At 38.4% G+C, this 27,598-nt stretch overlaps 1 protein-coding gene and 1 non-coding gene across 2 annotated transcripts; one reads left to right on the forward strand and one right to left on the reverse strand.

Moving 5' to 3' along the window:
* Window positions 1–3,272: 3,272 nt before the first annotated feature.
* On the forward strand, window positions 3,273–4,721 carry LOC130551369 (guanylate-binding protein 6-like). The gene is made up of 3 exons (XM_057328947.1): window positions 3,273–3,278; window positions 3,684–3,786; window positions 4,028–4,721. Exons 1-3 carry the CDS (start codon window positions 3,273–3,275, stop codon window positions 4,465–4,467), a joined length of 549 nt encoding a protein of 182 aa, XP_057184930.1. The 3' UTR covers window positions 4,468–4,721.
* Window positions 4,722–7,667: 2,946 nt separating this feature from the next.
* trnaq-cug (transfer RNA glutamine (anticodon CUG)) lies at window positions 7,668–7,739 on the reverse strand. Its single transcript has one exon. It is a non-coding gene; the product is annotated as a tRNA-Gln (tRNA).
* Between the last annotated feature and the right edge of the window lie 19,859 nt (window positions 7,740–27,598).

Below are 27,598 nucleotides of genomic sequence, written 5' to 3' on the forward strand. Positions count from 1 at the left end.
CTGCATGTTGTTTTTTAAGTGACTTTGATGGATTTTAATGATGAATTGCAAAGAAATAAAATAAGTAAATGTAATGTTTTCACTTTTATGCATTACATCCATGTTTTCATTTTATATAAAAAATGTGTATTTATGTATACAATTATAAATACATGCTCTTAATATAAAATACTCAAATCTATTAAGTTCATACACAGCTTGAAGTTTTAAACTGCAAAGCTGTTTACGTGCTTTCACGGATTTTTTACGGATTTTTACTGGCAACCACAGCTGCCGGTATTTATTTATTTTTCTGTTAAAACTACGGAACATTTCTCACAGTAGATCACAAACTACAATTCAGGGGCGTAGCTACATAGGCGGCTATGTAAGGCTACCTCTGAATGATGGATGGCCACCTATCTGGCCACCTCTGTGCGAAGCAGTTTTAAGATGTGTGTCGGAGTTTATGGAGTGCTGCTCAGATCATTTAGCGTATGCACTTAAAGTAACGCGAGAACATTACGCTCGTGTTAATATGATGTCATACGCTGACGCACTGACGCAAACAGTCTGAGCGCTTTAGCTGAACAGCTGCTAACCGCTTCGTGACAGGTACTGTCTGTGTACCATGGAAGTTCATCGCGAGCAGAAGGATCAGGTCAGTAAAATCAGCTTTGTTTAACTGGATTTCATTCATTAATTACATTTTCGCGAAAGTTTAAGTTGGGGTACAGCAATGTTTATTTTCTATAAAAAATGCTAACTTACTGCAAATGATAGCTAGCAAATTATTTTTAAATAATGTTAGCACATGAAAGCATTGCGAATAAATTGTTTACGTTCTTTGTGCATGTTTTTGACCAGCAAACTATGTGTAATGAAGAATTGGTGTAAATTACAATAGAAGGTAAAGAATTTCTGTCTGTAAGGATTTTTTGGTCACCCTAATAAAATCACTGGGTCTTACCTGGCCACCTCTAAAAAAAGTTCTGACTACGCCCCTGCTACAATTGCCCTAAAAATACAACTTCCTTGTGAAAACATGAAATAAAATGGCTGCTTGAAAGCAGCACATGACAGGTCGTCTGGTTAACATAGAGAGGCTTCATTTTTGAAGTTGTGTTTTAGATTTTTCAAGCATCTTGTCTTTAAGATGAGTAAAGAATGCAAATAGGAAGCTGCCTGACATAAAATATGAAGAGACTTAGATTTACCTCTGCCAGTAACCTTGTGTCCATCTTTTAGATTTTTCACTTGGCTGTGATCAAAGATGTCCAATCAATTCACAGTGGAAACATAAGCCACACCCACTATTCATCTTGGAAATATGTCAGAATACGGAAGACGATCACCACTTCTGCTTCACAGGGACTGCAGCATAACATCCATGACTTGATGTTTTATTGTTGTTTAAAGTCAGCGTTATTGTGATCAGTGTTTGCTTTAGTTGGGTTCTTTCATCCTTTTTTTTTACTTCTTTACTAAACAGTATTTTACTTGTGGCTGCCATGATTATGACTTTTGAAATAATGTCAAAAGAAAATGTGGCAATATTTTTGACAAAAGGATAACAAAATCACTTTAAATCAGCGCCTAAACTCTAAAACAGGCAATGACACTCCCAACAAAAATATGGCATGTTATTAATATGGCTTAGCTTTTTAACCGCCTTTTTCTGTTACAAGTCATGATTATAAAAACTAGGGAAAGACTGAACGTAAAAAACAAAGGGTCAAGACCCCAACTAAAGCAAACACTCATCACCATAATGGTGACTCAACAAAACCATCCAACATGTAAACTTGTGTTAATTCTCAATAAGAACTTTTGTAGACGTACAACAGAAATAAAGTGACAGTGGTGTCTGTGAGTGAAGGTGGTGATAGTATTTGTAGACTCCTTGTAAAAACTATGGAATTTCACTGTTAATTTCACAGGCATTCTTTACAGTGAAGAAGAGAGCATTCCTTAGCTAATAACGATCTGTACTTATGTTAAAAAAATGTGTACTCTAGTTTATGCAAAAACAGATTTGACACAAAAAACAACACATCTGTCAGAAGGGTGAGGTTTTCGGTGTCCTGAAAGGTGACTCTGTTGAATCATTCGCCTTTCTGGTCACATTTATTGTCATAATATCCAGAGTACACAAACAAGTAAAAGCTTTAGGTGGGGCATCACAGACAGTACAGAGAAGATTTACACAGTTTTCATCTCTACATTCAGTGCCGCTACACTGTCAGAAAAAATGTGTCAGATTTGTACCGTTAGGGGTACAATGGTTGTCACTGGGGCAGTACCCTCAAAGGGACACATATTGTACCTTTCCACATGGATACCCAGACAGCAAGCAATCATTGAATCAATGTCAACAAATAGCTGATTGGTCAATATTAGATTTCTGAAAAATGTAGTTACGTCAGTAGTGTCGCTGCTAGTTAGCCCAACACTAAAACACTAAATGACCCAGCAAATGTTTTCTGAGAGTTGTTGTTTGTCAGTTCTTCAGGAAACCACATTTTCTGACGTTTTTTTTTCTTAACATCCTTCTCTTTTTTATATAAATAATAAACACTCTGCAGATTGTGCTACGTGTAGGTACACTTATGATCACAGTTGTATACACAGCAAAAAAATGGCTGAGGGCTCCAGGTAACTTTTAGATTTATGTTTTCTGAAAATCCCACCAATAACCTCAGTTAAACATTAAACATTTGTGACAAGATTTTAAGGCTAATTGTGTGTTTTACAATGTAAAGTTAGAGCAGGGGGGATTTTAATCAAGTGAATGTCATAACTGTGTCCATCCCAGCTAACACAAGTTTGTTATAAGAACAATCCTTAGAGGTTTTCATGTTTTGAAAACGTTTTAAAAACATTCAAAGTGTCAGTTTTTTACGTTTTAAGAATGTTTCCAGCTAACAGAAGTCACCATCATGGTGAAAAGTGTTTCCCTGAGTTGTGCTCTTGACCCCTGACTTCCATACATCATGTGCTTTTCTTTTCTTTTCTTTTTCTTTTATTTTTTCATTTGGTGTGCTGTAACTGTGTGCTTTTAAGATACATTTGTTATGACAATGCAAATGATTATCTAAACAAACTTAGTTGGTTGGTGATCGTTGAAATCACTACTATGTTGTAGTTTGATGAACTCATCTGGTTTGATCTGATCCTGAAACAACATTATAAGATCACAATTTCAAGACATCAAAATGCAATCAGACTCACTGACGTGATAATGTTCATCAACAGCACTCAATACAGATGATATAAGTGAATCAAACTACAACATGACGGTGATTTAAATGACCTCCAACCAACTCCTCATAATTAGATTCAAATAAAGTTTTAAAGCACACAGTTTCAGTACGTCAAAAAAAATCCAATTTACTGAAGTCAAGGGTCAATAGCCCAACTCAAGCAAACACTGTTTACCATGATGGTGACTATTGTTAGCTGGGAACTTTCTTAAAACATAAAAAACAGACACTTTGAATGTTTTTAAAGGGGTGATGTGACACGGCTGAAACGAATATTATCGTTTGTTTGAGATGTAATGCTATGTGTATACATGATTTGAGGTTTAAAAACGCTGTATTTTCCACATACCGTGCATGTTTGTATCTCCTCTTTGCCCCGNATGTATAAACACTATAAAGCAGTACTTAACATTATGTTTACCTTCTTGTGTGCCTTTACAGATTGCTGAGGTGTTGGATAAGTTTTTGCAGCAAAAGGCTGCACTTACCACGGCCATTCTGCAGGCTGATGATAAACTAACTGAAAATGAAAGGAGGATTTGTGGTAAAAGATTTCTGTTTTCAACTCAGTGGACACAGTATGCTTAAAAAAGTACATTTTTGAGTAAAATCAGAAAGCTATACTATACATGCATCTAGTAGAAAGGGGATAGTCCGTCGTGGCCAAGATATTAGATTTTAAGGGCTCCAGTTTTCACTATATCTTAAAAACATGGGATCTGTGTTAGATTGGTCTTTTTTTCACATGTTTCACCCTGTCGACCTCTTCTTTATTGCTTGACTAGAGGAGAGAGAGAGGACAGTTCTTCTGGAACAAGAAATTAAGGCCCAGGAAGAGAGGCAACATCAGCTGGAGGAGAAGATGGAGATCGAACAACAGAATAATGAAGAAAGACTGAGACAGGTCATACAGAAGATGGAAGACGAGATGTTCCTCCAACAACAGGAGACAAAGCTTGCAATGGAGAGTAAGCTAAGAGACCAGACTGTCCTGGTGGAGAAGGGCTTTCAAGAGAAAGCTAATAGTATGGCTCAGGAGATAGAAGAGTTGAAGAGGAAGAATGTTGAGGTAGAGAAGAGAACGTCAAGAAGTTATGCACAGATGATAGCAGATCAGGAGCGAAGAAACGCACAGAACATGGAGGTGCTGAGGCAGCAGGACCAGCAGCAAATGCATGCGATTAATAGCAGACCTAGACCTAGATCTGGATGTTGTATACAGTAAAATGTGTTTAAACGTTTTTGAATTCATAATTAACAGTCATACTTAATTTCAAGGAATGGCTATTATGTTTGACAACATATACAAACAATGACTATCGCCTGTTTCAGGTACTGCCAATTGTGTGAATGCAACAGGATAATGTGTGGTAGCTGATTCAACAGAACAAAAAAATTAGGCAGGTTTGGAACAACAGAGCCCAAAATGTGCACTGCTTGGACTATTTCAAGATAATAAAATATAAATACATCCAATAATTTCTACATTGTAATAAGTGTTTATTATTGTAAGAAGATTGTATTGTTTCCATTTGCCTAATTATGAACACAAATTAATGATGACAAACGTTGTATTACACCTCTGATGGAAGCACACACATTTAGGCCTATAAACTTACACACAATTACACACCTAAGTGATGTGAATATAAGCAGCTTTTTAGGCTTTTACTATGCAGGAGAGTATTGAAACTAAGTTCAAACATTCTCACATCGTTTTTGCTCCTCGGGAAAGTAATACTCCAACTGGCCAATCAAATCTGTTAGTTGACTTTCAGTGACATGCTTTTATTTATTTTTATTGGTATTTCACAAGACAAAACAAATATACATTTATTGAGATTACCGACTGTCCCAATTCAGTGACGTGGGTTTTAAATTATATTTCAATAACAAATAATGTATTATTATTGTTATTATTATTATGAAGACATTTAGCCCATTATTTTTGTGGGGGGCGGTAAGGGACCTGGAAATGGATAGGGGGGCGCTGGCCCAAAACAGGTTGAGAACCACTAGTCTAGATCATTGGTAATGTTTTACAATGGGTATAATATAACACAAGACATTTGTATGTTTCTGTACGGATGTACTACCTCAAATAATACTGGTGTAAAGTTATACCTTTACATGAAAGTATACATGAAATATGAAATTGTTACAGCTTTACAGTTCTGTGATTATTTTGGAGTCTGTAACAAACTAAATCACAGTTGACAGTTGTTTGAAAAGCTGAGTGAACGAACACCCCTCAGTGTGTTTGCCGTAAAAGGGGGCTGGGGAGATAAAGAGAGAGACAAACAGTGATAAGCTATGTACTACTTTTCTTCTGGAATGTTACTGGTCAGCTTTTGTCCCCATGTGACTTTTGCAACACAGGTTAACTATATACCCAACAACCTCCTACAATAACCCCAAACAACACTAAAAGAAAGTTGAACAAACTTAACAAGTGGTTTGTTTGTAAACGAGAGAGTAAAAATAAATAAGTAAAAGAATTATGAATATAATTGAAAAGGAAAGAAAAAGACGAATAAATACTGGATTGAAATATTTACATTTTTAAAGGGGCAGAGATCAGAAAGAAAACCACCTGTGTGAGCTTCTTGTATCACATGTTGCAGTTGCTGATTATGAAAGTGAAAGCAAGCGTTAAACCGCCCAATGCTGTTTGCTCAGTCAGTAGAATGCCAGTGAGCACCTGGAGACTCCAGGTTGTGAAAAGCAATGTCAGAATTGGAATTCGAACCCACGCCTCCAGAGGAGACTGCGAACTCACAGCCAATCGCGTGGGAGCGCTTCAACATTCGCAGCCAATCGCAGAGTGGAAGTTCAACATTTTCAACATTTGACCAATCGGAGCGCAAGAGAATGTCGAGGGCGCCCTGCCCCCGCTTCCGAACTGATCCGAAGGCGAACGATCTTTGACGAGAGGTATGAATGAAGGGGTAGCCAATCGGACTACATGATCGTGACCGGTCCTCCGCAGGAGCCTGGTTTGATGTGTAGCCTTAATCGAGGCAGTCTCTCCAAAGGTATATGAACAGTTACAGCAAGTAAATGGGGCTAACCAGCAAGTAAACGCAGAGTGCTAACGATTACACCATGTCGAGTGGTTGCCGACCCGCCAGATCAACGGGAAAAGGCCGCTCGGTCTAACGAGAGCAAAGCCATGGACATACAGTAGGCACGCTTGCCGAAACACGGGATCTTTAGATCTTCAGTCTTAACGCTCTCCCAACTGAGCTATTTCGGCCACGTCGATTCGCAGGCCTGTCTGCGAAGGACCCCAGGTGCAGTAGCCATGAATGATGGACAGGATACAAGAGAAAAGTAAATGGCCCGTACGGGGATCGAACCCGCGACCTTGGCGTTATCACAGGTCTCCAGCTTTCACGTTCTGGATTGCCATAGCGGTCCTTTGAGCGTTGTACCGTTGAGTGGAAGGCCTAAAACAGGGCTCGTCCAGGATTTGAACCCGAGACCTCTAGCACCCAATGCGAGAATCCTACCCCTAGACCAATGAGCCAAGCTGTGTGGCGCTATTGTGATGTCCAGCCCCGTGGGAAAGGTATTTTCACCGCCTGTGTGCCCCGCTTCATTGAGCCGAGGCAATGCGCGTCTTTCGCAGACAACGCCAGGGAATTAGCTCAAATGGTAGAGCGCTCGCTTAGCATGCGAGAGGTAGCAGGACCGACGCCCACATTCTCCACGTTGGTGGCTTTTGGAGCCTCCTTCACGCCTTCGTGCGTCTTAGCCCTCCCTATGCTACCTGTCGAGGCTCACCGCTGCAGAAAAAGGTCTTCGTGTTGATTCCTGCTCATATGTTCAGTCACAAAACGCCATCAGGGTCCGGTGTCGCTCCTCGCTGTGGCACCTCGACACACATGACAAGAGTCTCTCATATGGTACGTGCATAGCTTTTACTCAGAGCAACATGATGCAGGAGCTTCACGTCCAAAGACAATCGAGTTGTCACTTAAGATTCCACACGTTTTCTTGCAGTGTTACTTGCATTTTCAATAAGCCAGTGTGCACGTGTGCTGTGGTGCGTCTCTTTGCGCTTTCCTGTAGTTTCTTGAAAAGCGTTATCCACCCTTAGTGTTGAGCAATTGTCAAAATAAGTCCTTAGCCCTGGGCATGAAAAATCTCTCTGCCCAAATGTTTTTTTTTTTAGTGTGTTTGTTTGCAATCACATTAACGTCTCAGACATGGGCAATTTGTTCTGCTGTACCCTCCATCTTCTATGTGGTTCATCGTTCCACAAGTACAACCCTACTCCTGCACGTAAACATGGATGAACTTCACTCGTGCTTCGTTGACAGCGCAAACGTTCTAGGAGAAAGGCTCAAACGGTGGGGCGTTGACAACCCCTCTGACGGGGTTCCGCATGGACGCCCCGAAAAAGGGAGAAGTTCCGGTGTGAGGTCCCACCGAGATTTGAACTCGGATCGCTGGATTCAGAGTCCAGAGTGCTAACCATTACACCATGGAACCCGGTGTCGAGCAGTTGCCGACCCGCCAGATCGCAGAGTAAAGGCCGCTCGGTCTGGTGACGGCAAAGAGCTCTGCTCTAACGAGAGCAAAGCGACGGACAGAGTAACGCTTGCTGAAACCCGGGATCAAACCAGGGACCTTTAGATCTTCAGTCTAACGCTCTCCCATGTGCATTTACAATTCAGAGCACTCAAACTAGTCATCTATTAATCAGTATTATTACTTTTTTATGATAAATGTCATATATTTAAATGTCATGTAACTTGTTTTTAAGCATTTCTGTCTTAGTGCACAAGCGTTCTTTCTGAAACACTATTACACCACTGAATAAGTAACTTTACTGAAGCCGAGGATCAGGAGCCCAACTAAAGCAAACACTGATCACAACAATGGTGATTTTTGTGGGCACAAAAGTGATATTGATTCAGTTCATTAACATTCAGGACTTGCAACCTGACTTGGACTCGCCTCTCTTGACTTGGGACTTGATTGGGACTTGAAAACAATGACTTGGTCCCACCTCTGAACAATTAATTGAAATCACAGCAGGAACACTAAAAGCTTTCGTGCAGCTCAGTGGTAAAAGCATTGTGTTAACAACGCAAAGTTGTGGGATCGATCCCACGGGATTGCACATACCTATGTATAAATGTATAGGATAATGCAATTTAAGTCAAGCGTCTGCCAAATGCATAAATAACAGTATTATATTGTGCAAATTATAATGTCTTTTACAGTAATAAACTGTTGTTGCAGATTACAGTAGGTATGTTGTAAAATTACAGCTATGTGCTGGCAAATATAGCTGCCAGTTGTTTACTGTAATTTAACAGGGAAATTTTTACAGTGTAGGTCATTCGTTCATATCAAGGAGTTGTTGCATGTTATGTTTTGTGTGTCAATTTGAAATTTTGAAAGTAAAAATTTGAAAGTAAAAAACTTATAAAATAAATTGTAATCTGGGCTCTGCTGCATCCTTTGCTCCAGACTAAGCAGCTGAGGAAGGTCTTTGGGGGGGCAGGGAACTTTCCTCAATATCTAAACGCAGCACTTGAACCTCCCGCACCTGCAGCAATCTCAGGATAGTGGTTTGTTGGTCCAGGACCATCTCTACTTTGGTTAATACCTCCCTCAGCATGGCTATGACAAAGAAGATAAAATATTAAAAGAATATATACACACTTATAAACTATTTAACTTATTTCATACTTTTATTCCTTATCTATAAAAATTATATTCCTGAGGCGAAATAACCATTGGTCTTACCCGTTTCTGAGGATTGCTAGGGCATGCCTCGGATTGTCTGACCCCCTGGCAATGCTACAGGAGAACACTGTGTTAAATGAATTCAGGACCAGTTGTACAAAATAAATACATACAAAAGAAGGTCAATCAAAAACTAAACCACAAAAGAATATACTTACGTGGAATATTGTCTATCGGCTCCCAGTTCTGCAGCATCTCTGTGAAGGAGTCATGTGGTGTTGCTGGTGCCGCTGCTTCTGCTGGTAAAGTGGTGGCTGGGGTGACTGTAGGAAAGTTTATGATGGGGGCAGGTGGATGACTTTGTTTAGGTGGTGGGGCATACTCCTCCTCTGAGTCCAACAAACAACAAGCCTGACCTCCAGGAGGGCCAATCCGGACACTCTTCCTATTTTAATAAAAAACAGAATTAATCAAAATTAAATAAAAACATTGTGCACTATTGACTATATTGCCCAATTCTACAATATTTCACGAAAACTAAGTCATTAAATATGGCCTCAAAGTGATCTGGTGAACAATTACGTTTTACGCCTTGGTGGTCTTTGCCCAGAAACTTCTGTAATGTGTATTTGTATTAAAGTTTATGGATTCATTTTAATGGGGACTATTGTGTTGAAAGTCCAAAATAGAGTTTCAATTCGCCTTTTTTATCGCTTTCTGCTATGATCCCAGTCATCAACTGAGTCATTTACTGAAGGCTGCATTGAAACTGTATTTTTGATCTTCAAACACAATGGTCTTGTTGTGGAAAAATATCAGTCTTGTAGTTCAAAAAATCTCTCAGACAAAGAAGGTCCGGGTGTCAAGGAGTTAACTTTATTTGCTCGAGCCAAACAAAGTGAGATGTTCCAAGTCATCTAAAAACCAAGTGTTTTCCAGTCTACAGTTATAGTAAAACTTCTGAAAGGTGGTCTCTTCTAAAACCAATCAGGTACTTTCCTGTTATCTCTTATTTTTATTAACCAATTGTTAATTGTCTGCCACCAATAAGTCCCAGGCAACAAGGTACGTATCTAATGGTGGTACGCTGGCTATTACATCATTTTTTAAATAATTTGCATACAATGGTTACCACACGAGACCACCAAACAAGCCACGGTCTCCATATGAGACCACCAAACACACCTTGGCGTACGTGTGTAATCATGGTTACTTTTAAACAGTGGAAAATCCCCAGGTTTCAGAGAGAGCACAACATGCTTCAAACTTTAGGCCTCTAAAAACATCACTGGATTTTACCTTGTTACATTGTGCTCAAATGTGCTTTAAACATGCTTAAAGTGACATTAAGTGCATTTATATGAACAATCATTGGTTACAGGTACAGATTGTGTCATTAAATCATCAATTCATCTTCAAATAATCAAATCATTATCATAAACCTTCTTATATGTAATCATTCTTATTAAATGTGATTTCAGATCAACCCATCTATATACTAATGTTCCTATGGATACTTCTTAATACTTTTTAGGTATTTTATCAAGTGCATTTATAACTGTGGTGAATAACAGTGCTCAATACATGTAAAATATATCCTGTTTGTGTTTATATGTGCTCAGAAATTACACAATAGTCTCAGCTGAATTGCATTGCATGGAGACCTTTTATAATCATGAGGGATAATTCACCCAAAATTAAAAATTCTGTCATCATTTATTCACCCTCTTGTCATTTCAAACCTGTATGACTTTCTTTCTACCGCAGAACACAAAAGAAGATATTTTGAAGAATGTTGGTAACCAAAATATGGCGGTACCTATTCACTTCGACTGTTTGGACACAAAACCAATGCAAGTCAATGGGGACCAAAGGTTTTCTTTCTTTTACTAGCATTCTTCAAAATATCTTCTGTTGTGTTATGCAGAAGAAAGAAAGTCATACAGGTTTGAAATGACAAGAGTGTGAGTAAATGATCGCAGAATTTTTACTTTTGGGGTAAACAACCATTTTAAGCTGTTTAAAACGACATAGAACATGTAAATGCAAAGAATGTAATAAAATCAGGAATGTCAAAATGAAAGGTTAAAACTGAATTTTGAGGTTTATTTAACATAAAAGAAAAGACACAGCTGAATTTAATAAGCTGTGCATATGTCAAGATATAAATGAAATCACTGGCACAAGTGCAGAAGCTGCACTGCAACACATTTGTCTTGTTTTGGTAGCCTCACATATTTCTCAACATGTTCAAATAAATGAATTGTTTTCAGCCGTGACGAGATTTTGCCAACCAGGTAGATTCCCAACTGCAGTGAATTCAGAAGAGCAGAAACATTATGAAGAAGTTGATGAAAGTTGATGATCTTTAGTTTGTCTTCTGACATCAACTAACATTGACAACGATACATACTGTACATGTATATTTATATATATATTTATACAGCATATATATCGCTAATTGTTAGTTTATGTAAACAATGCATTGACTGCAAATACAATCTCATTGAAGTGTTACATCTACATAACAGCTCGTGTTAGTCTATCACATTTCTGTCCTTTACGGTCACTCAGAATTTTGCCTAGTTGTTCATTCCTGGAATGTCAAAGTCAGTTTTCTATGTAAACTTTGGATCAGTCTTCCTGGCGCATACAGTTTACACCTGCATCTCTTTAACATCACAGTATTGCAGATCTCTAATCTACACGACAGTATAATCGTGGCCAGATTGGGTCCATGCCACAAAGTACAACAAGAGATGCACATCTTACCCAAAATTTCACACATATGTCAATAACCAAAAGATAGATCTCATCCCCCATTTACTGCCATAGTAGGGAACATACTGTAAATACTATGGGAGTTAATGTGGGATGAGATCTGTTTGATTACTGACATTCTTCCAAATATCCTCATTTGTGTTCAGCAGAACAAAGACATTTATAGAGGTTTGAAACAATCTGAGGGGGAGTAAATGATGACAGAATTGTCAGTTTTTGGGTAAACTATCACTATGGATATGGACTGTTTTATCGGACGTTTGCGCCTGGTCTGCAGTTAACGTCCGGTCTGTGTTTGTTTATCAGTCTGGCTAGTGTCTAATAATATAACTTTATTTAATTTAATTTACGTCAATATTAATTTATAGTATTATTTTATTGAATGTCAATTGAATTAGCGTCAACTGGAGCTGAAACGAAACCAGATGAAGCCAAACCGTTAATTTGGGTTCATCTGTTTTATGACCCTGGTTACCAAGAGACAGGGACATTAATATGCATTTTAAACAGTTTTAACTGAAAAAAGCAACACGCTAATTGCTGATTGAGTAAATGTTTTATTTTTTTGACACAGAACATTTTACAGGCTTGCAAGGAGAATAAAGCCGACCGAAAACCCAAATGCCCAACAGTTTCACTTAATATACGAGTTTAATATATTAATAGTACTACATATATACACATTTACAAATATTTTACAGGAACAAGAGAAGTCAAATATACTGAAAAGCCAAAGATGAAAAAAAGAAAAGAATAAAATAAAAAATACAACACAAAACAACAGCAAAAGATCATCTGGCAGCAGATTTATATCCAATTTCCAAGTATATTGTCCTCGGATGTAAGTTTGTATTAAAATATATGATCGTGTTTTAAAGGGTTAACTGTGACCCCTGAAATTTTCGTCACTTTACTATATATAATATAATAGATAATTGGTCCAGCTTGGGTTCACAAGCTCTTCTGCAGAATAAAACCTGCTCCTTGAGCCCCAAAACTCCAGTGTTTACTCAAACTATACGCAAACTTACCTGGGTAAAAAACTGAAACCGGCTTCAGGCCTCAGGTGTCCTCAGGATGAGACATGAAAACAAAACAAGCTGATCTTAGCGTAGTGACCATTCACATACAATGTTACAATTACACAGTAAGAATATGGATGTGTGTGTCTGGTTCCGATTAAGCCAACTATTGCAGCATAACAGGCGGCAAAAACCACCTTAACATCTAAAGCCAATAAAGTGCACATACCGTATTACTATAAACGGTGTAAACTTATGTTTTTCGATTTGATATTGCATCTTCAGATTTTTCAGATGTTATTAATTTAGCAATTTGTTGTTTTGTTTTGCATGTTATGGCCACCGCAGCACTCACTTAAAATAATACTATTACTATAATGTTGGATTTGGAGATCGTTTGAAACTGATAGATGGCAGTGCTAAAGGATGCCAGACATGAACCACACTCCTTACGTCAAACTAAAATCATATGTCTGCGTTTTGCTGGCAATTGGCGCATACATGTATAATGTTAAAAACACGAAGGGATTAATGCGATGAGGTGTTGTGTGCTCGTGCTGTAGTTTTGTCCCCCCTGCCTGCCTCCAGCAGCTTGTTTTTCCGGAAATAGTCGTACAGCTGTATTTAGAAATGGGATCAAACTAAATACTCTTCGAAGATACGACGTATGCAAGACTACTGTATAGGTACTCAAGATTAATATGAGATTGGCAGAAACTGCTTGTGAGACGCCATCTTTAATGTCACCGCTGGCTGGCATTAGATGCCATGGTGACAATGAAAAGATTTTAATTACAATACTGATATGAAAATTGATGTTAATAAAACTATAACAAAATTAAAGTAATTAATTAAATCGATACTGTTAGATTATTAAAAATTCACTGTCAATGTTTTTGAAAATAGGCTACAGTAAACATTTACAAGAAATATCAGCGTGAGGTGCGTCATCTCTGCCCGGTCACATTTCTGTCTGTCAGTGTCTGAAGTCTTATGCTCGTCTGACTTGTCTGTCTGATAGTAGTGGTCTCACCTGACATTTTGTGTCCAAATATACTGGTGCGGAGCAGGGCGAGCGTTTTAATCCATTCATATGAACTTCAGCGCACGTTCACGTGGTGCTCGCGGAGCAGAGGAATGCTCGCTACGCGCGAGCTCAGCTTCCATGGGAACGGATTGAAAACGCTCGCCCTGCCCCGCGAGTGGTGCGAATACAACAGAGCCCATTATAAACAGAAATGCCGTGCCCACTGGATGCAGCGCGAAGAGACGCAACAAACGTCCAGTTTCTTTTTGCTTTCGCCATGTTGCTCGTGTGCGGTGTAACGTTAGACAGAGTGTAAGATGATAACAAATCAAACTTGTAGTAGATTTGTATGTTTTGTATGAAGCTTGGCGCTGCACATTTTGCACTTGACTGTATTTTCGTCAGGTTTATCAAAGTAGCTGCGTTTACATGGACCAATGTAATCTGATTAAAAATCCAATCCGAATGAAAACGCTCCATATAAACACGTCAATCAGATTAAAAATGCCCAAAACGATTGAAATTTTAGTCGGATTGTAAGGGGTGGTTTATCCCGTTTGTAATCCACTTGATAGGACATGTATACACTTGATCAGATTGAAAACCGAAGTAGGAAATTGTGCGCATGTGCAAAGACGACGCTGGCTCCTACAGACGTAATGGCGTATGACGCACGGAACGGAGCAGCTGCTGCTAAAGAACCCAAAAACCATAAATCTGACAAAGCGGTACACATTTCCATATGCTTATCATCTCTAAATGAACATATTAATGTTTCTATGCATTTAAAATGTCTGAACTGTTTCCCTGGAGTGAGTTTTTAACCNATCAGCATCCAGCTCCATCACCCTCTAAAAATACATTTTGGAAAGAGATTACTGATTACTGTACAATGTAGAATTTTTAGGGAATTTTACAACAGCCATCTTGAAACTGAACATACCTGAACATACTCAGTCCTCATTTTCTTCACTCTGTCTGCATTTCTTTCAAAAGGCACACGGTATAGTTGTTTTAAAGACACCTGGGCCTTTTCAGCATGGTGCAATAGTCGGCAAACTTATGGATTTCACATTGTTAAACATGTCTTCATTGTCCAAGATATGCTGGCAATTTCTGTAGGCGAATATATTTCTGGCCCGAACCAAATGGACCACACCTGCTCTTGTTGGTCAGTCAGAATTTTGCCTCTGCCTCCCCTATTTGGCCTAGTCTCAATTCTACAGGGAACATTAAGTAAGAAGACACTTGGTCCATCACCTACTCTGTGATACACATTGGTATGGGTCATTTGACAATTGAGAGTAGCATAATGTTTAGTGCATGCTGACAACTTACGGTTCTCATTGGGAAAGTTCTGATTATTGAGGCCACGGTTGACCTTCTGAGGTTTGGTTGATCATTGTAGCCGCCTCAGTCATTGTCATCCCATGATTTATGACATGTCTACAACTATTGCTATTTCATTGGACACTCTTTGTGTTGCTGTTGCTAACGCTGTCTTGGTCGTGGCCTTGTCCTCTACCACGTTCCCCCACACCTCTCAAACGAGGCCACGACACCTCTCAGAAGGGTGCTTGTCCCCTGCCATTCCTTTGACCAACACGTCTTCCTCGTCTTCCCACCACTGCTTGACCTCTATTGTGACCTGGATCACCTGCCGGCTCCATGTTACATATCGTTGTTGCAATTGGATCCCAATCAATTTTTTATATATTCCTTCCACAATGTGAACTCAATCATCAGTAACGAGTTGGCAGAATTGGACAAGCAATTACAAGGGCCTGCGTCCATACAGTGCAGTACTGTCAATACTGTAAATAGTCTGAAAAGGTGGTACACGGGACCATAGAAACGGTGTCTGATAGTAAAGAATGATGATGAAATAGATAATGTAGTGTAATTGGTTCATGCTCCACGCTAATTTATTGACAATGAATCTCGTTATCTTGAAACTTTCATGATCTAAACATGTTTGTCTGTTTCCATACAACTATGCATTAAGAGTAATGCAACAGTTACTTATCATTTTGAGCAGTTGGATCAATTGATAGTTGGATCATTGTAATGAATTGAATAGACACTCATCTGAAATGTTATGCGTGAATAGTAGTACTTTGATGTTAAGTTGCGTCATATTGAACAGGTGATTTTTGTTAAATGAACAAAGGATCTTAGTTTTATGTGTATTGTATCCAAGCAACTCAAAAAAGTGTTAAGAGTTTTGAAAAATGTGCATTTTGATCATTGGTTGTGAGTTTTCTGTCTAGAGTTTTGAAAAATGGCGTCAAGGTTCTGAAATTAGTGCCAAAGTGATTGTAAAACTGTAAGAAACCGAAAGTGAAACTAACATGTATGAGTATACGCTTAAATGTCCAGTAGGAGGCGGAAAAGAGTCACAAACATGAATTCAGCATAATTACGTATGTGTACAAAACTTGATTTTCAACCACAGGGGGACTTTAATACTAATACAACACCATGAGTAAATACCCGCGTATAAGCGGGATAATGTAAACAGCCTTTTTTCACAAATTTCACCCCTTCAGGTGATGCTGTGACATACCCCTTACGTATTGTAGGATTTAATTACTGTTATAGACGGTTCAAAGCAACAACATAACAAATATTAGCACATGCGCGCTTCGTGGACTGCCCTTAACTTCCGGTACACATTCACAAACAATAGAGTGCCGTAGATTATTTCTGATAACAATCAAAAGAAACCAGAAGAACGTTACGTTACTTGGCTAAACTTGCCTCTCCAATATTTAGAATTTAGACTGCGATACCAAGTCAACCGCTAGATGTCAATGTACCATAAGGTTTCTTTAAATGCGACCAAACACAGGACCCATTCAACAAATTGTTTATTTAATAAAATTATTAACACTAAAATAATAATAAATTAATATTAACATAAATTAAATATAAATAGTTATAGACACAAAATTCACACAAATCATTTTTTTCTTTTGAATTGTTTTAAATAAATGTCTTTAATGTATGTCATTAAAATGTTTCTAATACATATTTTCTTATGTGTACATATTTTCGTTTTCAAGTGGCCACTTTATTTATCAGTTAGTTTCATACATATATACATGTATATATATATATATCCAATCCACCCCTTTTGAATAAATCAATAACATTATAACATTAAAGATGTACATTTATTTTGTGGTTTTTATTACCTTAACTCCAAAATGTTTCAATCAACACTTTGTTTTTAAAGTAAACTTGGCATTTCTTATGTTATTTTCAAATAAATCAAAATCCTCATTCAAGTAAATTGTCAAAACACTGTCAGAAGTCAAAATGTCATGTTTTTAGGTGATTTTTGCTGTCCCCATAATTCAGATTGATTATCAAACAAAATAAATGATGCTTGTGATGCCAGTGTTTATTTCAGGTAAGTTTCATCAATGTGCATTGCATAGAGAAAAACTTGCAACGATATCATGTATTGTACCATATAATGTATTTTATTTATTCATATACTTTTATTGTTATTTAAGTTATAATGTATGTAAAGCTGCTTTGCAACAATGGAAAATATTAAAAGCGCTATATAAAAGGAATCCAATTACATTTACATTTATTCATTTAGCAGACGCTTTTATCCAAAGCGACGTACAGATGAGGGAAGCAATTGGAACAACATAAGGACAACAAAAAACATAAGTGCAAAAAAAGAAAATTGGTCTCAGATAGCCTACCACAGTATACAGAGCTAAAGATTTTTTTTAACGAGTAGAAAAGAGACAGAAGTCAGAACTGATCAGTCAGGTGTTGACAGAAGATATGTGTTTTCAGACGGTTCTTAAAGATTGCTACAGAATCTGCTGATCTTAGCGCATCGGCATCTCAAGTGGCACTTCCGGTGGCTTCTCCAGCAGCCAGAGAATTTCGTCCGGCATCTTTCGCTACAGCGGCATCTCGCAGCGGCACTTCCGGTGACATCAGCAGCCAGAGCCGTTCTCCGGCATCTCACATCTCTAGCAGCCAAGGACTTTCTTTGGCACCCGTCGCTCTTTGTAGTAACTGCGCTGATCAATTGCATAATTCGATGTAATATTTTAATACTGTAATACTGCGTGCGAGTGACATCAAATAATGTGTGTGAGTGACATCAAATAATGTGTGTAACGATACAACTGTCTGATTCAATGTTTGTTCTTTCAGTGCCGAAGAAATTAACAAATCACACGACTTAATAGAAATGCAGTGTATACATATTACTTTGAAATGTTACCGCATGGGAATAGGCGATGAACTGTTATTCCGTAAATACAGAAATGAGTTTATGATTTTGAAATTGCAGCATCTCCAGCAGCCAGAGACTTTCTCTGAAACCTGTCGCTAGCGGCATCTCGCAGCAGCACTTCCGGTGGCTTCTCCAAACAGCCAGAGACTTTCTCCGTCCTCGGACGCTACAGCGGCTCCTCCAGCAGCCACAGATTTTGGGAGTCGTTGCACTTAGTAGCACGTATGCGATGTAATGTTTTAACTTTAAAAACTACAGTTGAACAAAATAGCATTATATACCCGAAGACTTTTATTTGTAATTTGTATCATATTTTGTTAATACAGTTTCTGATGCTATGCCACACACACAGTTATTCAGTTACAGTTTTTTACAATCACTTTGGCACTAATTTCAGAACCTTGACGCCATTTTTCAAAACTCTAGACAGAAAACTCACAACCAATGATCAAAATGCACATTTTTCAAAACTCTTAACACTTTTTTGAGTTGCTTGGATACAATACACATAAAACTAAGATCCTTTGTTCATTTAACAAAAATCACCTGTTCAATATGACGCAACTTAACATCAAAGTACTACTATTCACGCATAACATTTCAGATGAGTGTCTATTCAATTCATTACAATGATCCAACTATCAATTGATCCAACTGCTCAAAATGATAAGTAACTGTTGCATTACTCTTAATGCATAGTTGTATGGAAACAGACAAACATGTTTAGATCATGAAAGTTTCAAGATAACGAGATTCATTGTCAATAAATTAGCGTGGAGCATGAACCAATTACACTACATTATCTATTTCATCATCATTCTTTACTATCAGACACCGTTTCTATGGTCCCGTGTACCACCTTTTCAGACTATTTACAGTATTGACAGTACTGCACTGTATGGACGCAGGCCCTTGTAATTGCTTGTCCAATTCTGCCAACTCGTTACTGATGATTGAGTTCACATTGTGGAAGGAATATATAAAAAATTGATTGGGATCCACTTGCAACAACGATATGTAACATGGAGCCGGCAGGTGATCCAGGTCACAATAGAGGTCAAGCAGTGGTGGGACGCAGACCTCATATTGGATCATATAATGCAGCTCTCCTTGTAATCTTCCTTGATGAGCTTGATCAGGTCTGTAGAGCTGATGGCGTGACCTATGTCATTGTGTGGGAAAATGTCAGATTCCACCATGCTCATATGGTGCAAGCATGGTTTCAGGCCCATCCACAAATTCTCACCCTGTATTTACCTCCATACTCCCTTTTCCTTAGTCCAACTGAGGAGTTTTTCTCCACATGGAGGTGGAAGGCCTATGATAGGCACCCTCACGAACAAGTCACTCTTCTCCAGGCCATGGATGATGCATGCAATGACATCACAGCAGATCAGTGTCAGGCCTGGATTCGCCATGCCAGAAGATTCTTTCCAAGATGTTTAGCGACTGAAAACATCCATTGTGATGTAGATGAGAACCTGTGGCCAAATCCACAAGACCGGGTTGATGGAAGCATAGATGCATAGTGCGATGAGGAACACTTCAGTTTACAGTATACTGTATTGTTTTTTTTCTTCTTTTTTTGAATCTAAATGTTTCCTTTGGAAAACCTATGTTGTGATTTATTTCATCAGTAAATTCCACATTACAGTATTTCAATGATACCACTGTGTCTGTACTATTCTCTCTAGTCTACAGTAAAATAATGAAACCTGAATCACATATTTTGTGCAACTATATTTAATGATTGTACTAACAAATACACAGTGAAACTATGGGTATCTTGTGTATGGGTGATCTAAAGTAATGTTCCTATGCTATTTCATAATAAATTAGTTTTTTGAAACAATGCTTCTGCAAATGCAAGGCTTCTTTAAAGATATGAACGCAATATGCAAAGTTTTGACTGTTTTGAGTTTTGTGTCTAGAGTTTTGATAAATGACATGAATGTTCTATTATTAGTGCAAAACGATTGTAAAAAACTGTAATAGAAATGAGTTTCTGATTGTGAAATCGTGGCATCTACGGTACCTAAGGACTTTCTCCAGCAGATGTCGCTACAGCGGCATTTCTCAGGGTGCCTTCCATCTCACTTAAAGCTGCAAATGCCACTCAGGTAAGCGAGTTGTGATGATACCACTTTATAATGCATTATTACAGTTTTGTTTCAGAATTTAAATGTTATAGCGATTTTATATTACGGGTAATGCCGCCTACACGTTATAAAATTGGTCGGGGTCACTGAGTGCAGCTATGACACGTCAGAGGAGATCTGGCCCTCCCGGCTGAACCTGGTTTCTCCCGAGGTTTTTTTTTCTCCATTATTCAGCATTGGAGTTTGGGTTCCTCGCCACAGCAGAGCAGTGCAGTGTTGGCTTGCTCACCGGGAGACTGCATTTATTTATTTATTCTTTATTATAGATATTATTTATTATAATGATCTTGCTTGGTCTATAAACACCATGCACTGTGCTGTGTTTTACCTTTCTGTGTTTTTCTTATTTGCTCCTGTAAAGCTGCTTTGGAACAATGCACATTGTGAAAAGCGCTATATAAATAAAATTGAATTGAATTGAATTGAACTGTGGGTTTTAAACAGTCATTGAAATTGTATTAACCTACAGTAAATTGTGTGTATGAAATGTGTATAATTTTGGTTGATTTTCAACTATTTTTTCTTCTAAATGTTTCAAGTTCCTCAGTACCCCTGCAGACGTGCCAATTTGATGAACCACTGGGTTTGAGTATCCTTCGTCTCCAAAGAATAATGGAAAAACACTATCAACTCCATGGTCGTACGCAGCATTGTTGAGTTCTTCACACTTGAGACCCCACTCTGAGGACATCAGCCCTTTGCTCAGCATGTCCTTTAGTGATGTGCACTGTAGTACTGCAGGCTGTACATTAGACTTGGCATTCTTGGTTCTTTCAAGATGCACACACTCTTTTCCTGGATTTCCTGAAGACCAACAATCTGCATGAACCTGCGACAACTGTCTACTCACTTAGTCAAATGTTTGGTGGATTTGTTGACTTAATGTTGACATTGATTGGAGAAGACAGGACTATGTTATACTTTGGAGGTGACATAAATTTGTTTCTTTATGCATCAAATACATATCATTTGGGGGTGTATTGTCACTATGTGTGTGCATCTCTGATATGCCTCGCATGTGTTGGGTGCGCTTAGGACATTGCTTTTGCAGTGTGGAATGACAATAATTTTTGGCGTCTCTAAGTCGGCTTTTGAGACCTGTTTTTCTTTGTGGAGTCCTGGGCATATCATCGGTTTCGGTTTAATGTGCTTGGTTTCTTCTGCAAAATATCAATCACAAAGTTTCAAATAATATCATCAATATCTAGATATTGCATGTAGTGCATTGATCTTGATAGAGTCTCAACCCAAAACATCACAGAGTATTTTATCCACAAAAAGTGACAAAGTTAAATGTCACATGAGTTATATGTTTAAAGTTCATTTTAAAACCAGACAGTCACAAGGACGGATAAACAAGGGAAGCATATCCAAAAGAGACACATGAGATAAGCGATACTTTCAAAATTAAACAGGAACCCAAATAAACACAAAACACCACAACAAAATATTATCAGACTTTTAATAAATCATATTTTACAATTAAATGTATTTGCTGTTTTTTGTTACTTATTTAAGAAAGAATGGTAACAAGTAATGATATGTGCTACCTTGTTTTTTCCCTGATTCAATACCTGCAGGTATGAAAATAGGACACAGTCAGATTACATGTCATGCCTTCAAGCGCATTTTAAAAATATGCATGTTATTTTCAATTAAGTGAAACAATACCAAACAGTGTCTAATAAATAAACACTCACAATAAGCCTTTTGGAGTTATATAACATGGCTCAACACATTTCTGTTGACAGTACAGCACATGGGTGTCTTGATAACTTACTGTATAGTCATATATGTTCATTTCATTGATGATAAACACCTGCAGTTTATGCCCAACATTATTATGTTCTTCGAATGATAATGCATCTGTTTTATAAACCAATTAATTGTATTTTTTTTACTACATCTGTTATTGCTCTTGTTATTCCACTAATACAGATACAAATATCGGTAACACTGTTACAAGTAAAGTGAGTTAACATTAGTCTACTTATTTCACATAATAATGACAAACCTCACGAGATATTCTTGAATGTACAATTAACTAAAGGCGTTCGATTCGAACCTGACAACTTCACTCACTTTATTATATAGCGCTTTTACAATTTTCATTGTTACAAAGCAGCTGTACATGAGACACATTGACTACAAGCAAAACAATCAAAGTTGTACCTGCAAAAACAAGAAAAGGTTGAAAACACAGAAGACAGACACACCCACACACAAAACACTCCACACACACAACACGCACACGCACCAACACACACAGACACAGACACACACACACACACACACACACACACGTACGTACACAGACAAGTACGCACACACACACACACCGCTCAGTGAGAGCACACATTTAGGATAAAGGAGAGAGAAGCACAGGTCAAATATAACAGATAATAAATTCCTATATGCAATATTAATTAAGTAAAACTTTAAGAATTCTAAAGCAGCCCCCCCGGTCAGGCAGATAGTGCAAAAACAGTATGCAAACGGTGGCGAGGAACCCAAAACTCTAATCGAGAAAAAAAACCTCAGGAGAACCCAGGCCCAACCAGGGGATTCCAGTTCCCCTCTGGCAAAAGCTGCTGCCTCTGCACAAGCTCCAGAGAACTTGCACAACAAGGCTAAATAAAATAAATAAACTTAATAATAAAATAAATTATAGTTTAAGTATATTAGATTCAGATTCAATTTATTGTCATTGCACAGTACGAGGTACAAGGCAACGAAATGTGACCTCTGCATTTAACCCATCCAGAGAGTAGTGAACACACGTACCCCCGGAGCAGTGGGCAGCTATCACTACAGCGCCCGGGGAGCAAGTAGGGGTAAGGTGCCTTGCTCAAGGGCACCTCAGTTGTTACCCGCCGGCCTGGGAATCGAACCGCAACCTTCTGGTCATCGAGTCCGACTCTCTAACCATTAGGCCACAACTGCCCTATTATATAGGCCACATACTGCCCTTTAAGATTGTCATTATAATTATAACATTTGAATTTTGTGGTGAAGACATTCAAGAGACCGCGTCCTTCTTTATCCAGCTCTATCATCTCAGCTCTTGTCAGGTCCCCACTTCCCATTCTCCGCTCTACCATCAGGTCAGGCCATGAACTGCATCCTGCTCGCTGTGGTAACCTTGGAACAATGAGACAAGACTGGCTGAGAGTAGAGTACTGTTCTGTACTCTTTGATGCAACAAGTACATCAGTTGTGTTTTTGGTTCCGGTTGATCTAACTAATGCAGCCTAAACCCTCATGAAGATTTATATTATGGAAGAGTAGTGTATGCAAGATTAAAAAGATGCGTCTTTAGTCTAGATTTAAACTGACAGAGTGTGTCTGCCTCCCGGACAGTGCAGGGAAGACTATTCCAAGTTTAGGCGCTAGATAGGAAAAGGATCTACCACCTGCACTTGATTTTGAAATTCTAGGTATTACCAACTGACAGGACGCCTGAGAGCGTAATGCACGTGAAGGACTGTAATACAAAAGGAGTTCATTCAAGTACTGAGGAGCTAAACCATGTAAGGCTTTATAGGTAATAAGCAAGATTTTAAAGTTAACGCGATGCTTTATAGGTAACCAGTGCAAGGTTGACAGAACCGGGCTAATATGTTCATACTTTTTTGTACGTGTAAGAACTCGAGCTGCCGCGTTTTGGACCAATTGGAGTTTTTGTAATAAGCCTGCAGGGCACCACCTAACAGTGCATTACAGTATCTAGTCTTGATGTCATGAATGCATGAATTAACTTCTCTGCATCTGAGATTGACAGCATATGACGTAGTTTAGATATATTCTTAAGATGGAAAAACGCAATTTTACAGGTGTTGGCGACGTGGCTCTCAAATGACAGATTACTATCGAATAGAACGCCTAGATTCTTTGCTGACGACGAGGGTTTTATGGAACATCCGTCAATAGTTAAACAGTATTCTTGGTTGTTACTTATAGCAGTTTTCGGTCCAATAAGTAACACTTCCGTTTTGTCCGAGTTCAGTAATAAAAAGTTGTTACTCATCCAGTTTTTTATATCGACTATGCATTCCATTATTCGATGGAACTGCTGTGTTTCATGAGGCTTCGAGGAAATATAAAGTTGAGTATCATCAGCATAACAGTGAAAGCTAACTCCGTGTCGCTTTATTATATCTCCTAGAGGTAGCATGTATAATGCGAAGAGCAGAGGCCCTAAGACTGAGCCCTGTGGTACACCGTACTGGACTTGCGATTTGCGTGACACCTCATTGTTTATTGCTACAAATTGAAAACGGTCGGATAAATAAGATTTAAACCATTTCAAAGCTATTCCCTTAATGCCGACATAATTTTCGAGTCTATGTAGGAGTGTGCTGTGGTCAATGGTTATCGAATGCAGCACTAAGGTCTAGCAGCACCAATAACGAGATACAACCTCGGTCAGACGCCAATAGAGATCATTTGTAACTCTGAAGTTTAGACGATTATGGAAACCTTATTGTACAGTGTTACCAACATAACATACTGTCAATAAAAACGCAATAGCATAATTCCTCTTATTTGTCTGCCCCTCTAATGAGTGCTCTAATGAGTACTCTCTTGAAACTACATACTGTACATATTCGTTTTAGCAAATCATAAACTTGATTGTAATATTATTTGGATTGTTCCGGTACTTGGTGATGCCAATTAACATAAAGATTAAAACGGCAAAATAGAACACCTACCATGTCTGACTGCTTTATAAAGCTGAATGGCCGTGCAAAAGTTTGAAATTTACAAAGTTGGCAATGGTAATGGCTTCTGGATGTTTCTTTGCTGTCCTTGCAAAAGCATGCCACCACAAATTTTTCTGTTTAACAAGTTTATGAATTATTTTAATGCATTACAATATCTAATTGAATATACAAAAAATATATATATATTAAAATTATTAAAAATACATACCTTGATTGTTTTCAGTAAACTGCATCTCTGAGATGTCTTCTGTAAAGATGATGCTTATTTGCAAGTTCCTTTTGCTGTCAAAAGACACAATCAGAACCAGCACAGGCCAATAATGATGTCACATCAGAAAACACCTGATGCGAACCTATGGAGAAAATAACATGTGGTTTACCAATCCAAGACCCCCACCCCTCCATCCTGCTGTCCGAACTACGGTTTTATCATTCGAACGATTAACAACACTGAATAATGATTCTACATTGGAAACAAACCTGCATAAACCCATATAACCTATCTTTCTAAATTGCAAAGTAACGTCGTCATATTCTGACATAGCCCGTGTTTAGGCCTAACGTTACGCGTAATTAACTGATGCCTATAGTGTATTGTGCATAGGCTACATCAGCAAGATTATCATCACACTGTATGATAATGTACATATTCGTTTTTTAAATTATTTTAAAATATAACTTACACTTAATACGGAACAAAAAGTAAGACTGTTTTTCCCTTCTTACCTTCTTCCATCGTCGATATTCGTGTAAATTGAAAACAGAAAACTATGACTTAAAATAGTTCTCACACGTAGAATAAAAACGTTTCTCATCTGCAAACTATTAACGATCTAACGACCTTTCTTGAACTAGTTGGTGTCAGTGACCACTAGGGTTGGCAGGTATGTGTTGCATCTTTAAGTGTACAGTGTGTCAAATCTGTCCGCACAAACGGTTCCGCTTGTTACAATAACCGAACCTGATGACTAGGCTAATTAGTAACAATTTCCAAGAATTAGAGTTGGTCATTACACTGTACGAAGGGAACGGAGAAACGCAAATGTGGTTATGATTTTATTAAAAAAAATCAGACACTGCATCCTGGTTATTCATAACAGGGACAGAGAAATATACGTGTATGTGGCAGATTAACATCATGAAAAATGATTAATGGTTAGTATCTTCCTTATAAACTATAACATTAAAAGGCACATCTTATTGTTCGATTTTATTATTATTTGCATGAGTAGATGAATCTGGGTAGTTTGTAGGTAGGTAGAGACAGGATTAATTGAAGAATACTCAATGAGTCTTTATAAGCTATTAAAATTATAGCAATGCTTTAGGTGAGNAAAGACAGTACTGTAAAACATCAAATGCAGTGTTCCTCAACTTGCTTGCTTGTACTATAAAAAGCAAAACATTGGAGTGATTACTGTACTTCTAAATTTTCATCAACCCGGTCTTGTGGATTTGGCCACAGGTTCTCATCTACATCACAATGGATGTTTTCAGTCGCTAAACATCTTGGAAAGAATCTTCTGGCATGGCGAATCCAGGCCTGACACTGATCTGCTGTGATGTCATTGCATGCATCATCCATGGCCTGGAGAAGAGTGACTTGTTCGTGAGGGTGCCTATCATAGGCCTTCCACCTCCATGTGGAGAAAAACTCCTCAGTTGGACTAAGGAAAAGGGAGTATGGAGGTAAATACAGGGTGAGAATTTGTGGATGGGCCTGAAACCATGCTTGCACCATATGAGCATGGTGGAATCTGACATTTTCCCACACAATGACATAGGTCACGCCATCAGCTCTACAGACCTGATCAAGCTCATCAAGGAAGATTACAAGGAGAGCTGCATTATATGATCCAATATGAGGTCTGCGTCCCACCACACCATCTTCTGATATAGCCGCACACATGGTAATGTTTTCCCCACGTTGTCCAGGTACTTGGATGGTTGCCCGCTGGCCAGTGAAATTCCGACCTCTCCTCCTTGTCTTGGCCAGGTTAAAGCCTGCCTCATCCAAATATATGAATTCGTGATGGTTGTCATCAGCATCCAGCTCCATCACCCTCTAAAAATACATTTTGGAAAGAGATTGACTGATTACTGTACAATGTAGAATTTTACAACAGCCATCTTGAAACTGAACATACCTGAACATACTCAGTCCTCATTTGCTTCACTCTGTCTGCATTTCTTTCAAAAGGCACACGGTATAGTTGTTTTAAAGACACCTGGTCCCTTTTCAGCATGCGTGCAATAGTCAGCAAACGTATGTATTCCACATTGTTAAACATGTCTTCATTGTCCAAGATATGCTGGCGAATTTCTGTAAGGCGAATATCATTTCTGGCCCGAACCAAATGGACCACAGCCTGCTCTTGTTGGTCAGTCAGAATTTTGCCTCTGCCTCCCCTATTTGGCCTAGTCTCAATTCTACAGGGAACATTACAGTAAGAAGACATTTGGTCACATCACATACTCTGTGATACACATTGGTATGCGGTCATTTGGCAATTGAGAGTAGCATAATGTTTAGTGCATGCTGATAACTTACCGGGTCTCATTGCGGAAAGTTCTGATTGAGGCCACGGTTGACCTTCTGAGGTTTGGTTGTATCATTGTAGCCGCCTCAGTCATTGTCATCCCATGATTTATGGCATGGTCTACAACTTT

Source organism: Triplophysa rosa, unplaced genomic scaffold (assembly GCF_024868665.1).
Source record: "Triplophysa rosa unplaced genomic scaffold, Trosa_1v2 scaffold9_ERROPOS9350460+, whole genome shotgun sequence".
NCBI lineage: Eukaryota > Metazoa > Chordata > Actinopteri > Cypriniformes > Nemacheilidae > Triplophysa > Triplophysa rosa.

Bases quoted from the DNA above. Each gene is read 5' to 3' on its own strand.
- LOC130551369 (XM_057328947.1), top strand. The intron at 3,787-4,027 runs GTAAAAGATTTC...TTGCTTGACTAG, and splicing joins AAATGAAAGGAGGATTTGTG to AGGAGAGAGAGAGGACAGTT.